Source organism: Coffea arabica, chromosome 2e (genome assembly GCF_036785885.1).
Source record: "Coffea arabica cultivar ET-39 chromosome 2e, Coffea Arabica ET-39 HiFi, whole genome shotgun sequence".
NCBI classification, from domain to species: domain Eukaryota; kingdom Viridiplantae; phylum Streptophyta; class Magnoliopsida; order Gentianales; family Rubiaceae; genus Coffea; species Coffea arabica.
In genome coordinates this window covers 76,806,230-76,822,397 of record NC_092313.1, presented here as the reverse complement: position 1 = coordinate 76,822,397, position 16,168 = coordinate 76,806,230, and the positions used below count along the sequence as shown (strand labels likewise).

Below are 16,168 nucleotides of genomic sequence, written 5' to 3'. Positions count from 1 at the left end.
GGAATTTTATTAGGTGTTGTTCAGCATTACCTCTAGGTGTTGTTCTAACTTCGAGGATTGTAGACGTCACCGTTCATCGTATTATAATACTAGGAGGGGTTCACCGCTCATATGCGCGGTGTAAAATTATATAGGTGATATGCCCAGCGTAAAGCTCATTGTAGCTGTATTTTTTTTTCTTGAAAACAAAATAGATAATTCATAATTAGTAGTAACAACTTAAATAACTTAATAAAGAAATATAGTTAAAAATATTACAAATTATTGTAAGTCGTATGCATAATTAGCTATTAAAAAAACATTCGTGGTATGGATACATATATTTTTTGATAGAACATGGCAATAATTATAACAAAGTAATGACGGATTAATATTGATCCAATTGTAAACATTATCAGTTTAGAAAGGATAAAGAGAGAACTTGATGAACATTGGAGTAGAAATTATATAAGCCTTGTAAAAGACAAGGTAGGACACTACCGAGTAACGAGAACTTTTTGTGATTACATCTTTAACAGACTTTATTTGTGAAGCAACAACATACATTGGCAAGTAGAACACAAAAATAAGAATTCCATGGGTAAAAGAACAGAAGGATGATGCAAATGACTTCCCTTATCTTGGCCCATAATGCATACTGAATATCATCTACTAATCAGATTGGCATTAAAATGTCATAATCATCCAGTCTCATAACAAATTGATTCGGATAAGTATGTCCAACACAATCGACTTTTTAATTAAGAAACAAAAGGTTCCTGGTTTTGAGGATACAAAGTTATAATAAAGCAAGCATGGCAATTTGCATTAGATGTTCGCTTGGTGAAAACATGGAAGAAATAAAGGAAAGTGCATCTAGTAATCCAGCAAGTGATACAATGAACTGATGCATACTATCACAAGAAGCTTCAAGATAGCCATCACAATTACAGTTCAATCCTTCACATCCAAGTCATCAATATTTGGACATTCACGTCATGCAATAAGCTCTTTACTTGATCCCATAGTCAGTGATCAACAACAATGAGAAGATGTTTGTTAACACCTTTTCACCCATACTTGTCTATCGTGAAACCAAAGAATTAAGAAAAGGAACAGTGAATAAGTATCGATTGATGTATTATTCTAGCCTCTAGAATTCAACTGTAAAATCATCATTGAGACTAACCAAACGGACAGTTAAAATGTCCAATTGAGTGCTAAATCAGACTTTTGAGAACCAAAAGAGAATACCGTAAGCAGGCTATGATGCTAAGAAACACCAAAACAAGCTAAAAGTTTTCTCACTTAATAAGCATATTGAGTTCCTTAGAAGAAAATTGCCAAAATTGTCACATCATTCAGCCATAAATGGTTCTGAGATCCTCCATCTAACAACATTCTAATCACCATGTTTCCTGGTCTCATTTCACATTTCCATGTCCAAATAAATTCTCTCAATAGCAGACCTAAAGTAAAAAAGTTTGTATGAGGCACAATACTTGGGCAGTATTTAATCCTCCAAGACCGAGCATCTCTAGAAAACAGATACCTCAACCAATTCTATGCAGACATGCATATGAGAAAGCAAAGAGAAAAGAAGCAAAAGCAAGATGACAAGGATGTGTAGTTCTCATACTGAGTAACCAAAGGACAGAAAGGATAACCCTCAATGTAAAGTTAAGTCAGTAAATTGAACTAAAACCTAGCATTCTATGCTAATTTATTATTTTCTCTCTTGCTTTCCATTGATGTTTCTTTTAACAAAGCCACAACAACTATCCAATTGAAAACATGTAAAGGACAAATGCATGGACACACAAGCCACCTCAATACAAAAACATGTAAATGACAAATACATGGACATATAAGCCACCTCAATACAAGTGTCACCATGACAACAGTTGCAATAGCCCCTCAAACCATACTCATTTACCAAGAAACTTGTAAATCTCTACTAACATCAACAAGGATAAATTCACCATTAAATATAAGTCTCAAACTTTCTTATCATTAAAGAGAGACTCCAAGTCTTTCTAGGTTAGTCACTTACAACTGACAAAGCATCAAGAACCGAAGGGTGTAATAGCATAACTATTCTAGGTCCAATAGTAGAACTCAGAGGATCCACACCAAACAAAGAGCTAAGTAGAAGCCTTTCCAGTTCCACACCTGTTCATCTCAGCAATGGCTACCCTCTAGGGCATATCCATGAGTGATAAAAGAGTATAAGCAAACTGCATAATCCTCTAGTTGCAAGTGAATCATGGTAGTCCTGAATCCTTTCTCCAAAAGAGCAATCTTCGAATGAGGAGGCTTCAAGTCCAATATGTTCTGATCTGACAAGTCCCATAGACTTTGAATTAGAGTTCACCGCGTTGATGAGAGTGCAAACTCCTTATAAATATATATACAGACAACCAGACAGATAGAACACTAGTTCAGTACAATCTCAAGATCTCTAAAAGAGATCAATAGGCATGGTTGTAATCATCAAATATAGGAAACTACAAGTCGTAACTTAGGAAATCACGAACATTGAATTCTTGTTCTTGCATGTCTTGATCATCATCAGCTCAAGTGTAAAACATTCTCAAGAGCAAGAAAACCGAACCATTACCATAATCCAAGCTAGTTACTTAGAATTCTACATATTACAATTTAAGGCCACTAATTGCATGAAATAATTTAAGAATCCCAATAAAGATCTTATTTCGATTTCTATGATTGTACTCAAGCTATCCGAGACACAAAAAGAAAAGAAAAAAGGACTGGCGACAAATGGATCTAAGGTTTTTCTGTAACAAATTAGCAAGTTCTACCAAGTCATCTTCAAAGGTAACATGCCATTCCTTTAAGTTCTTTCCTGCATAAAGACTTTAACACAAGTTGAAGGTCTGCATTACATTCATCTCTTTGAACCTATCAATTGGAATGCCACCTTCATGCTTCTCACACAATTTTCTGTTTAGGCTAACCTCAATTAAGTTCAATTTTACAAAGTAAAATAAGCAATTGTAAGGTTCAATATTCCAGGCTTAACCTCACTGAGATGTTACAAATCTAAGAGAACATCATGTTTTGTAAATACATACTTAAGTAAACCAAATCTGATTTTTCTAATGAGAATTTCCAAGCTATTAAACATTGCAGTTTATCATTAAAGAGGCAAAACTACAGTTATGCAGCAATTTAATTCCTTTTTTAGTCAAGGAATAGAAAATTTAAGGTGTTTAATTAAAATAGTAACTTACTCACAATTTCAAGTGGGTGCTTAGAATTTAATATTTGAGATATAGAAAGGGACCAAAAAGTACTAAAGGTGCTGAAATAAGAAAAGAGGTTTTCTGGATTATTATGAGATGAAGGGCTAAATGGATACCTGAACCCACTTGAAGTCACTATAACACCTCCGGAATTTGCATATATGTCTGGGAGTATAACAACTCCCTTCTTTGTTAATATTTGTAAATTAAAGCCAAGGTTAGTTAAGTTGCTTCACTGCACAAGTTATTTTGCTCCGAGACACTGCCTTTTGACCTCGCATACTAACCTCATCTGCTTCTGGATCAATACGATGATTAGCTGCGTCAATTATAAATTTGGCTTTACTATCTGCATTATCCCTTCAATCAATTCAAATGTCCATTTGTATTGTAAGTAATAAAATCACATAAAAGCAAGATACCAAGTGTCGGACAAAATCTATGTTAAGGCTAGAAGAACCACCTATTGATAACACCTTTGAGGGCTGCAGGAATAAGAATATCAGTCTTCAAGCAAAATAGAATTGGGATCAACACTGTCAGCACCACTCCATGGTTTTCCCTGACATGCTTCCATAGGTTTGGTACGTCAATTCCCTTACCATGCTTTATGGCTCTTGTTATATTACTTACGCCAATTACCTTTTCCCCTTGTTCACTGATAAGTTGAGCAGCCCAGGATCCGACATTACCAAATCCCTGAAATCAAGAAGAAAATTCTATGATCATATGACATTCGATAATTTTTGACTTTTTAACTTGCTTTCTCTTCTCACGAGTCATGAGACATTTTGTGATGTAACTTCTAAGTCCTCAAGGAAGGCTCTTTGAATGAGCTTGTAGTTTCAACAAAATGCATCCCACAGTATTTGAGCATATCAGAAACTAAAGGTACACTTGAAACTACAAATGCATCCCACAGTATTCAAACATATTATAAACCGAAGGCACACTTCCCAGTGGTGTTACCTGCACAACAAATCATTGCCTAGCAATACTCTTTCCATATTCATTAAGCAGCACTTTAGTTGCAAAGAGTACTCCCCTCCCTCTTGCTGCATCTCTACCGAGGGATCCATCAAGATCCTGTCACCAAAGAATTTTAATTTCTTCCGATAAATAAAAGTGGAAAATTTTTATACATTGATCCTTATACATTTGGAATTGGATAATTTACTACAGGTTTTCCAGTTACTATTGCAGGTGAATAGCCATGGAATTTAGAGTACTCATCCAGTATCCAAGCCATTGTCTGCTCAAATGCGAGACATTTCAAATCCAGTTAATTGGATGAGCTTCATAGACAATGTTGTGTTTATCACTATCTTTTTCTCCAAAAGCAAAAAATGCCACCTAGATATGTACTCCAATCATATCATGTTGTCGAAAACCAGTTTTGCACTGACCTGTGCATTTGTTCCCATATCAGGCGCAGGAACATCAGTGTGAACTCCAATCAAATTATTCTTAGTGCTGCTAGTGTAACTCAAAATTTTGGTCAATGACCAACTTGAAATGGAAGTTCTTGATTCCTACAAGAGAAATGTATTAATTCATCAAGTGCTGAAAACCCAATGAAGAAAGGGAACTGGAAGAACTGAAGCAAATAGAAAGACATTTTAAAGATGAAAAAATCTATTTTAAACAACTGATCTTTTTAGTTACCATGTGGATTGCTTTTTTTGAGCAGGAGATCAACAAAACACTTGCATGAAAGACACCAAAAAAATGACTAAAAAGAAAACTCAAAAAGAGCAAATGCCAAAGAAAATGGCTACAAAGAAAAGCATACCATCATTTGAGGTCTGAAGAGAGTAATTTAAAGGCAAAAATTAAATCAGAATAATAAAACAAAACTTACATTTTCCCTCAGCAGTTGTCTTTCATGGGTGGTTATTTTTCCTCCCTGCTGCAGAAGAAATCCAAGAAAGGCAAAACCAAAAAAGAAAAATGGAACAATAAAAAACCAAGTAGGTACAAAAAATAAAATAAATAAATATCTAAAAGCTAACTAATCATCAATTATTCACCATCTTAGACCATATTAAAAGTTTTTCTTGGAACTAAAAATAAAAAATAAAATAGTAGAAATAAAATTGAAATGAAAAAAATACATTAATCACGGAAAGAAAGGGGAAGAAAAATTACCATATCTGTACTCTACAAGTTCGCATAGATAGTGGAGAGTGGAGATGAAATATTGAACTTCCCCTTCCTCGCTGTTTCAGAAAAAGACACGAAAGAGTGAGGAAAAATTGGTTGTTTTTTAGCCAAGGAAATAGCAGAAAAAATAGAAAAAATTAGCTATAATCACTCGAGGGAGGGAGGGAGGGAGGGAGATGAAGAAGAACAGGAGGGAGAAATGGGAGAAATCGATACAGGGAGGGGAGGAAGATTAGTAGCCCATTTTCCACCTCGAGCCCATCGTCCAGCAATTCTATCAGAAGAAACAAATCTGGCCCCTCCAATTGAGATTATAACCTCTTTCAAGTACAATCAACTGGCAGAAATTCAGAGGAAACCTCTGGAGTCTCATGAAGAAGGAATTTTGTCCAGCGGATAATAGCAATAGGAACTGGTCTTTTAAGAGTTGTTGACATCGACAACTGCCTGCGCTTGAATGAAAGAGAGAGAAAGAAAGTGAAGAAAAAAAGTGGTTGAAGATTCATTCACATACGACGCCGTTTGGTTGATCAAAGGGCAAAAAAAAAAACCAAAAAAGAGAAGAAAAACCGGTCCAACATCAGCTCCATATCATCACCACCGACCAATCCCCACGCACCACATGGGCGGACGACCATCCTACGTGACAGGGGGCTTTCCCTCTTTATCTATATGGTTAATAAATCAATCTTTAATCCAATCTTAACCTTAGCCCTACATTTTGAAAAAGTGGACGACGTTTTTTCTAATGAAACTATTATCCTTTTGAGAAACATTCCAATAACAAAGCGCGTATATTAGCAAAGTTCACATAAAAAGATAGATAATACATGAGATACTCAGCTAGTAACAAAGTATATTTTCACTTCTAAACAATTTAGCGGGGACAAAATTAGAGAGTAGTCGATCCACATCTCACCGTCAGCCAAGTCTATGGAAACGAGGCGTGTCCAGTTGAGTTCTGTCTAGGTTGATGTAATTTCCTATAACATTGGGCATAAAATCACAGAATTTTAGTAGAAGCATGAATTTTACACTACTTAATTATATGAGTTAATAAATTTCACAATTACATCAAAGGTGCCCAAGTATGAGTATATGCCAAAGGGTTAATCATATTTTGCCTCCGTGAACTTGGGAGGTAGCCACACTTTACTACTCTCAATCTTAAACGTGTATATTTTATTCCCATGAAAATTAGTCAAAGTTAGAAATAACAGCAACACTAATAATAATAATAAGTGCAACAACATTATTACCCTTTTATTTATTTATGAGAAAATATTTATAACTTACCATTATTATTGCCCTTATATTGCTAGAAGATATACTTTTTCTATACGGCATCTACTTTACAAAAATATCAAATTGATACTAAAATTAAGAAAATTTACATTTAATAATTACTTTATTCAATTTATTAAACCTTAAATCAAACAATAAGAATAAATAACACATTTATGACAATAGATAGGGTTAGCAAAATTTTGGAAAAAATAAGATAATATTAAACTTCTTATTTTTTTTAAAAAAATATTTTTTGTTATATTAGTTTATATATACTGCTAAAATAATAGTACTGTTATTTTTTATTTTTCAAATCAGTCAGCTATTAAATACTTAACCAAAATTGTTAAAAAAAGCTCGTATGCCCTGTTTTTTTAACTTAAAGGAAAATAAATATTAAATCAAACTTCAAAAAAATTTTTTTTTTTTGGGCAAGAGAAGGACAATACTAGTAAACTATAAATGATTTTTTGCAACAAAATGGTAATGTTGTCATAATACTCTTTTTTTTAAGAAATAATGAATTAAGATTTTCAAGGTTGATTGGTCTTACGAAGGTGAAGTGTGTATTTTTAAGTTTGATGGTGGTAAAATGTGTGCCCAAAGTTGGGGGTAACTGTTATTAACCCCACACCGAATAATACCAGAATTACGTTAACCGAAGAGGGTTGGATGGAACTGTCCTGGGAGAGATCCCAAGTCCACTTCCTGCATGCCCTTCGGAAATCGGTTTCCAAAGGTTGAAACCCAACCCAAAGCATGGCCTTCCCTCCATGCGCATGAGGGCAAACCGTGACAAGCTCCCAAATTTCCTCTTGATAAGTGAGATAATGAAAAAGCTAAAAACAATCATGTAATTATTACATCGTGTAATATGAAAAAGGAATGATATATACATCGTGTAAGATGCAAGCAGCAAATAGGAGACGAAGCTCTCAAAGTCAAAGCATTTGCTGCACTAGTCCAAATTAACAATCATGCTTACTTATGCATCACTACACAGTATTCTCTCTTTCCTGTCCATCCTCTATAAATACTCAAGACTTCTACTGAGAAAGGGTATGACCAATTTTCTGGTAAACAACGTACACTGATTCTCTCTACTACTAAATCATTTTTCTAAATCCGAACTGACTTAAGTTTCGGAGCTATATCGAGGGATTCAGAGTCAGGCGGCGCATGTGTCAGAGCTGCTTTGTCAAGTGTCAGAGGTCACATCCGACCTCTCCGGTGGCCAGACATTTATACGTCACTTCGTCTCTATGTCAGAAGATCCTAGCCGAGGTAGTAACCGGGTCGAAGTCACGGCCCGAGGGGGATTGCCGAGGCGGTGGTTCCAGAAGTACCACAGGGTGAGGCCCCGGACTATCCGAGCTGGAACGACCATCCTCACTCTCAAAGTCAAAGCATTTGCTGCACTAGTCCAAATTAACAATCATGCTTACTTATGCATCACTACACAGTATTCGGTTTGTTAGCTAAATTTTATAGAGAGTACGCCTGAACAAATTACGACTCAGACAGGTTGGTATTGTATTTTCTTTTTCTTTTTTTTTAAGATAGTTGATTTGGCAGGGAGATTTTTGGACTGTATTTCTACAACGACAAATATTTTTAGCACTCTGACCATAGCATTAGACCTCCAGAACTACATTTTTGCTTCTGTTATGTGTATCTTTGAATCTTTTCAGACTTACGCTAAAAGCTGCATCTAAACATGACAAAAATTGATTCTAGGACAAAAAATGAAATATGTACTGGCTAGAATACAATTACAAGACTTTAATCAATCAGCAACAACCGAATGAAAAGTTGTACCAGTATGTGAGTCAATGGAGTAGACAGTACAAGCAATCACAACAGGAGCCAGTTTAACTAACGAGAAATGGCTGTATGCATGTATGAGCTGAAGCTGAATTAGAACACGGGTTTTTGCTAAAAATATCGTAGTCCGGCCTGCCTAGTAACGTAGCCATCATTTCTATCTTCTTAGGGAGAGGGAGGCCATTGAAAGCTAAACCCCTCCGACCCCGTATCATCAATCATCTCTCTTTCTTGCTCCGGTTGTTGGACAATGTAGAAATGTGAGTGAGAGCGGTGGTTTCAGTGGTGCTTTTCTGAAGTGTTTTTAAGGTCGAGGGTCGCAGTTAGGATGGAGGCAATCCCTCTCCCACGGCAATGGAGCTTGTTGTTCATTACGTCCCCTTTTGTGGTGTCCCACCTATTCTATCCTTTTCTGGGCCACAGAAATGACCTTTCTCTATCAATGCAGGTGGCGGGCTCTTCTCGAAGAATAGTAAAATTAGCCCCACCATAACTGCATCAAATGACCCGTCACAATAGAGCTCTATTTTGCTCCTTTTATTGATTTACTTGGATTTATATGCGCAGTGTATATATAAATACGCATTTTGGCTTCAACATTGCACTATGGTGGAGTACTATTTTAAAACCAACTTCTTATCCTCTGCACTGCCACTTTCTACTAACTAATTTCTTCATCTTTAATTTCGATATATCTATATATACCCTACTTTACTTTTCAACGCGATCCATGCATTGTTTTCAGTAGTACTGCCTTGATTTCCGACTTCTGGAGTGTGAATTTACTGGAACTTAGGCAGTAAAACAACTACCAATCGAGCCTGTATAATCATATGAGTAGATTGTGAACTGACTTTTTTGCGCTTGCCAGACGAGAACATGAGGATATCTGTGAACGGGCAATCCCAGGTGCCTCCTGGATTCAGGTTTCATCCTACAGAAGAGGAACTCTTGCAATACTACCTGAGAAAGAAGGTTGCATATGAGAAGATTGACCTGGATGTCATTCGAGATGTTGATCTCAATAAGCTAGAGCCCTGGGACATTCAAGGTATAAATCTACACATAAGCTATCTAGTTTCTATATATAACAGAGAGAATAACCTGTGAATTCCAAGCAGTGATTACTTGCCGTGCATATTCTCTAAATATCTGTCTCATGATCCATTCAGTTATATCTTCATAAAAGAGCAGTATCAAACTGGCCATACATGTAGTCGATGATGCATAGATATGCGATACATAGTTAATCAAATTTAGCCGTCTGTCTGGTAACGCTCTCAACGAATCGTAAATGATGACACACGTATTTTTTTCCCCCTCCTATTATTGACTCTGTTAATCAATTGGATGTTTATTAATTTGTTAGACAAATGCAAAATAGGATCCACCCCACAAAATGATTGGTACTTCTTCAGCCACAAAGACAAGAAATACCCAACTGGAACACGCACAAATCGTGCAACAGCTGCCGGGTTCTGGAAAGCCACAGGCCGGGACAAGGTCATTTACAGTAACTCTAGGCGCATAGGCATGAGAAAGACGCTGGTTTTCTATAAAGGTCGTGCCCCTCACGGCCAAAAGTCTGATTGGATCATGCATGAATATAGACTGGACGATAACAGTACTAGCAACAACGCAGCTGAAGTAGAGAATGTGAGTACAACTAGAACTAGCTAACAACTCTGCTCTCTGATATCTGCTAGCTAGCTGGAGAACACTCTTAATATCCTTCTCAATTATCCGTCATTGGTTAAAACACTGAATTTGGAGCATTTTTTATTATTTTTTTCTTTTTACATTAATTAATAATAATGCTGGTCTCCTCCTGATGAAGGTTTGCAATGCCGCGGCAGAAGCAGCAGCACAGGAAGAGGGGGGTTGGGTGGTTTGTCGAATATTCAAGAAGAAAAATCACCATATAATTAAAAGTCTGGATCACGCTACTCCATTTGTCACCACTTGCTCAATCGTCACAACAGCAGAATGCACAAGAGGCCCCCGCCAAAGGCTAATTGGTTCCAGTGATGATGATGACGACGAACGATCGCTGGAAAAAATACTCGAGTACATGGGAAGGACATGCGCGGAGGAAAGAGGTCGAGATCAAGCAAACCAGAGCGCGACACCAATGTTTCCGATGGTGCCAGTTGACATAGTCACCAAAAGCACTGGCCAGCTGTGTGATAGATTTATGAAGCTTCCTGGTCTAGAAAGCCCAAAATCTTCGCCTAGGACGACGACTACTTGCACTCATGCTTGTTACCAACCCATCACTTCCCTTCAAGTACTGCCCGGCAGAGGTGGCGATGACGCCGATGATGTTCCTCATGATCCCTGTATTGCACTCATGAGCCAAGTAAATGTGGTCAACGCTGCCGATCATCTCCACTCAGTAAACACTACTAGTACTAATTATCGACCGTCAGAAACGGCAGCCGGCCTCAGCGACTGGGCAGCCCTCGATAGGCTGGTGGCTACGCACCTTAATGGCCAGAACGAGACAGCCAAGCACTTGTCTTCCTGTTTTGATGGTGGTGATCACCCAGCCGATCCCAGGGCCGTGGCAGCTCCGTGCTGCGGCCCTCCCGTACCCGACCAAGATCTCCAACTACACTACCAACTAATTAGGTCATTATCATCATCAGCTTCATCCTCTGACGTCATCAACAACCACCACAACCACAGCTGCAACAACAACAAGAGTAGGGATTATCATCACGATGAATGCGAATTGTGGAGCTTCGTGCGATCGGCTTTGGCCCCTACTGACCCTCCTTTTAGCCACATGCCCAATGTTCGGGTCTAAACCAAACAGGACTCATCTCCAAACAAACGAGTACTCCTCATCATGTGCCTTGCGCCCCAATAGTCAAAAGCTTTAATCATTGTTAATAATAATAAAGATGACCCATCAGTGCCATAAAATTGTACACCGTGATTTTATTATAAGAAACTTCATGTCAAGATAATACTAATACACTATAATTGGCTAGCTTAATTGGTTGGGTTGGCGTTATCTTGGAGTACTATGGTTTCTTGATCAGTAATCACCATGTCTCCCCTCTCTACTTAATTGCTTAGCTAGCTAGCTTCTGGGACCTCCCCCATTCCATGTCTCGCATGCATGCAGCCGGATTTGTATGTACAAGTGTACGAGTACAGTATATATAGGAATTGCTATTGCCTTAGCGTTTACGCCGTGTTCGCTTTTTCCATTTACTCTTCTTTAGATTAGAGATTATTATGGTGTACTGTTTATTGCGTGCTTGTCTTCTTGTTAATTCTCTGACGATCTATTTGACCACGTTTATGGAAGTCACTCTGGCTTCGTCCCTTTTCCTTCTTCCTGTTCTTTGTTTTTCTTCGGTTTAACTTATTTTGTCCATCTCCCAGCTTCGCGGACAGTCCCACGAGTCATGGCAAGACAACAGGAGAACTCATGCTAACAAACTTATGGATAATGTCCATAGGTTGAACTTTCTGTCAGTCCCAGCCCGTTCAAATCTCGATTGAGGTTGCTGTGATTTTGGTAAAAAAGTATTTTTAGGTGTTAAAGTATTTTTAAAATATTTGATAAATATCATCCCATGAAATTAAGAATAGAGATTTTGATGTTAAAGGCACTTTTAGCAAAAACTCAAATTTGATGCTTTTAGAGTAATTGTTGTGATTTAAAAAATAAGACATTAAATTTAATTATTTTATTCTATATTATAAACTAAATAAAGAGATAAATACATTTAAAATTTTTTAAATCACTCATTATCCAATACAATAAATACTTATTGAATTATATCTCTAAACAATATATTTAAAAGCACTTGAACACTTAATAAGTACTTTTATTAAAAGCTCCATTGGAGAAGTTATTTCAATAAACTACCGCAACCCCAAACAGGCCCTTCGTCTCAACTTCTTGCCCAATTGGCTATTCCATTCACACCTATTTTTGGTCCTGGAATACCATATTCAGAACGGTTGCAAGAACTGCAATTGTTCATGAAGGTTCATGGCTAAAATTTAGCCAAAAAAAAAATGTAAGGTTCAAATTGCATCTTGTGCATCATTTTTCACACTATGTGTAGGGCTCACAAAATTTTGTTTTATAGTTACACGTTGTTAAAAGTGAGTTACACCGTGTGCATATAAAATTGCATTTTGTGCATTTTGCACAAAATCAGTTCGAACGATTTTCCTGACAACTGTTCGGGCCCGTGCCCTTCCTAGCTTCCGCAATTCATCCCAGGCCGAGAATGTGTGTAATATCATTGTTCACTCAATTATATACATGCTTGGACTCATGGACTATTTAATAACTTGGGTTAATCATTTAAAATTCGTGGTTCTACTCAAAAGTTGCTTGGGCCAGCTTGTATACCCTAACACTACAGTTGGAATCAAAGAAATCTCGTGTGGTCTCTATGTGAGGTAAGTTTGGAACTAGTGTTGTTATGGTTTTAACTATACAAGGGAGTACAAGATGCTAAGTGCCGTATTGGGTTAAGTGCCACTTCGACAGGGATTACCTCTAAAATCTGTATGAGCCACCTTTAGAATCCTCACACGATATAACAAACTTTGCATTCTCGCAGAGTCCTTAAATTGGGGTGAATGTGAGACCCTAAGAAGAGTCCCATATAGGGTAGGATGAGAGGAAAAGAATTATATATATGCATGGACTATTTAGTAACTTGGGTTAACTATTTTGAACTTGTAGTTTCACTCAAAAGTTACTCAAACTAACCCATGGAATGGGGACGTTACAGTTAATGTAAGACTTCGAAAAAAGTCCCACATTGAGTGGGATGAGAAGAAAGGAATTATATATATATATATATACTTGGGGCCATGAGCTACTTAGTAACTTGGGTTAATTATTTTGAACTCATAGTTTTTCTAAAAGTTATTCAAGCCAGCCCATGGATCTAGAGGAGTAATAGTTAGTATCAGAACAAATCTCGTATGGTCTTTGCATAGGGTGAGCTTGGGAATAGTAGTGTTATCTTTCTGATTATGCAAGGGAATGCAAAGAGCTCAATATTGTGCAAGGCTAAGTGCCACTTCAACGAGGACCATTTCTACAACTTGCCAGACTAAATGCCACGTTAAATAAGAGCTACCTCTAGAACCCATATGAACCACTTCTATAATCTGTACATAACTAAGTAGATAATTTGAATTAAAATCAGGTTTTGAAAGGATACAAAGTCCTTGAGTAGAGGTGAATTTGAAACCCTAAGAAAACTCCCACATCGAGTGGAATGAGAAAAACAGAATTGTGCCCATGCTTGGGACTATAGACTACTTGGTAATTTGAATTAATCATTTTGAATTCGTAATTCCATTCAAAATTATTCGGGCTAGCCCATTGAACCCAAGACGTTACAATATCAATTGGCGTGGATTTTTGCAATTTGGAAGAATGGACATTTATCTTGAGAAGGATTTACTATATGACAGAAGGAGGAGGAGAAATTGTCGTACTAGAAATATGTGTTTTTGTTAACCGTGATTATTTAAGTAAACTTAAGAGTTAAGTCTAATTAGGAGTGTTATTAAAGAGAACACATGTAATCAAATAATGTGTGTAACATGAGTGTTACACATACATAAAAGACCTAACCTTATTTGGAGCATGAGCAAAATATGCTCTTCAATTTTGTCATTCCTTCCTCGTTTCAAAAAAAATTGTCATTCCTTCCTTGATTTATTATGTCAGTTAATATATTTATTACTAGTTGGAACTGGCAACAAATATAAAACTTTGTAGCCAAAACCCTTAAGCCAACCATGTTTGGTCAAAAAATCACATACTATAATTAAATACGTTAATCTTTGTAGACATTGACAATATATACACTAAGCATGTGCAAACAATGAATTCAAATATAAATTGAGATTAAGTGATACGGATCTAAGGGGGTTAGTGTATACAAGATTAATCGTTATTAAATATTTAAACAACAATAAAGCACAAAGAAAATACAAGTAAAGATAAAAGAAAAGTAAAATATAAAAGAACAAATAGAATTAAAGAAATGAAAATGGAAAATGAACAACCTAACTATTTAGCCAATCAAATTTCAAGTATGAAAATGAAAGAAACAATTAAGTGTGGTGGATCATTAGCACCCCATCATTAACAAAAATAACAAATTAAATGAATACGAGTTCATGTTCAAATAATATGCTTTTACTTAATCAAAAAATGAGGCATCTCACTTCATATTGAACAATTTCAAAAAAAATTAACAAATTCAACTTATATAACACGACAAATGATAAATTTAGAGTATGCAAAAATAAATATACAAAGAATTGTGTTTTATTTGTTAGGAAAATTTGGGTCATCCAAGTACTCCCCCCTCCCCCCCACCCAACAACCCACAAAAAAAAAAAGACGGGAAGTCATTCATGTATTTTGTTTTTAGGTGATCAACCCATTTGAATTTACTGTTACAGTTTGTTTGTCTTACAACAAATAATAATTATTATAATAAAGAGAAAAAAAGTAATCAGAGTTATTGGTATTGTGCATACCGTTCAAATTATACATATTCATGTCAAAATATTTTATATTTGGGCAAAAACTCTGATTTTCAATTGTTAAATGTTGATGATTTCATTAGAATGTCCATCGTTGGGTTTTTCACTTTCGGTTCCAATAAAACATATCCATACTCTAGTTGGTAAATGATTTCGTCAGGAGGTGAACTCTAATTCTTCTAAACATAGAATTAGTCAATTCATTTACTCTAATTCTTCTAAACATCGCTGTTATAATTCAAACCTTTACTTTACTAATATATATAAACTCCATCTGCTGTACCAACGACCAAGTCTTGTTGTCTACATTTATTTTTTCTTGTTTAACAAAATCATTTTGTGTATAGTTGTAAATTATTATACTTTATTTACATACACTGATTTGCTTGCATCATCAACGCATTTTTCAATCACCTTTTTATCTCACATACATCATATCAAAAAAGTACTACAGTACTTTTTTCACAAAATTATCTCAAATAATTTACAATCCAAACAGACTCAATTGTTTCAGTTTGATTTAAGTGTAATGAAAATTATTAAGTACACAATAATTTTAGTTAAAACGGTGTCAATATTTGACACATCAGAGTATGAGCTATAAATTATATAAAAAGCTCAACAAAATGGTTTGAACAACGTTAGATCTATTATTTCGATGTAAATAACGTTTCTAAAAACATGTGGTAAAAGAAATAGAAAAAACACGTTATACAATGGTGATGACAATTAAATTTCATAAAGAACTTTAGTACAAAAAATAAGATTTTGGAAAAACATGCTTTTGCACGTGAGGTATTGCTAGTTACTACCTAAAAGAGGCTAAAGTAGTTCCAAACAAAAGTAGAAAAATGTTATTTGCACTCCTATTTTTGTTATTCAAGCTCCCACTATCATTTTGATTATATAATTTTTATTTATTAGAATATAAGATAAAACAAATAATGGGAGTGTAAATAACAAAAAATGAAGTGCAAATAACTACCCGTTTGGCAAGTGAGTTTTTTGGATGTTTGTCTAAAACTTTACTGTAACTTATTGTAGAAGTTTTTTAAAAAATTTTTGAAATGTGTAAATTTTTTAATATTATGAAGTGTATA

General features: G+C 35.8%; 2 protein-coding genes across 7 annotated transcripts; one reads left to right on the top strand and one right to left on the bottom strand.

Moving 5' to 3' along the window:
• Nucleotides 1-1,956: 1,956 nt before the first annotated feature.
• Nucleotides 1,957-5,936, bottom strand: LOC113733373 (glutamate dehydrogenase-like). 5 transcript variants are annotated; one of them, XR_011841081.1, is made up of 8 exons: nt 5,660-5,936; nt 5,394-5,464; nt 5,107-5,154; nt 4,652-4,777; nt 4,215-4,331; nt 3,709-3,944; nt 3,362-3,605; nt 1,957-2,376 (listed from the first exon to the last, which is right to left on the bottom strand). XR_011841081.1 is itself a non-coding variant. In XM_072081320.1 (6 exons), exons 2-5 carry the CDS (start codon nt 5,394-5,396, stop codon nt 4,227-4,229), a joined length of 282 nt encoding a protein of 93 aa, XP_071937421.1. In that variant the 5' UTR covers nt 5,397-5,464; nt 5,625-5,771; the 3' UTR covers nt 3,802-3,944; nt 4,215-4,226. The 5 variants fall into 5 exon arrangements, 2 of the variants coding, with proteins under 2 accessions (XP_071937421.1, XP_071937422.1); XR_011841082.1 differs by having other exon boundaries at nt 1,957-2,318; nt 5,660-5,863; XR_011841083.1 differs by having other exon boundaries at nt 1,957-2,318; nt 3,362-3,564; nt 5,107-5,151; nt 5,660-5,863.
• A 3,198-nt stretch (nt 5,937-9,134) lies between these two features.
• LOC113733372 (NAC domain-containing protein 43) lies at nt 9,135-11,717 on the top strand. Of its 2 annotated transcripts, none has more exons than XM_027259747.2 (3): nt 9,135-9,570; nt 9,904-10,175; nt 10,357-11,717. In XM_027259747.2, the coding sequence occupies exons 1-3, from the start codon at nt 9,399-9,401 to the stop codon at nt 11,326-11,328; spliced, it is 1,416 nt and encodes a 471-aa protein (XP_027115548.1). In that variant the 5' UTR covers nt 9,135-9,398; the 3' UTR covers nt 11,329-11,717. The 2 variants fall into 2 exon arrangements, with proteins under 2 accessions (XP_027115548.1, XP_027115547.1); XM_027259746.2 differs by having other exon boundaries at nt 9,889-10,175.
• Nucleotides 11,718-16,168: the final 4,451 nt, after the last annotated feature.

Bases quoted from the DNA above. Each gene is read 5' to 3' on its own strand.
- LOC113733373 (XM_072081320.1), bottom strand. The intron at 4,778-5,106 runs GTAAGTTTTGTT...TTTCTCTTGTAG, and splicing joins GACAACTGCTGAGGGAAAAT to GAATCAAGAACTTCCATTTC. The intron at 4,332-4,651 runs GTCAGTGCAAAA...CTTTGGTGACAG, and splicing joins ATATGGGAACAAATGCACAG to GATCTTGATGGATCCCTCGG.
- LOC113733372 (XM_027259746.2), top strand. From the start codon at position 9,399: ATGAGGATATCTGTGAACGGGCAATCCCAGGTGCCTCCTGGATTCAGG. The intron at 9,571-9,888 runs GTATAAATCTAC...TTAATTTGTTAG, and splicing joins AGAGCCCTGGGACATTCAAG to ACAAATGCAAAATAGGATCC. The intron at 10,176-10,356 runs GTGAGTACAACT...CTCCTGATGAAG, and splicing joins ACGCAGCTGAAGTAGAGAAT to GTTTGCAATGCCGCGGCAGA.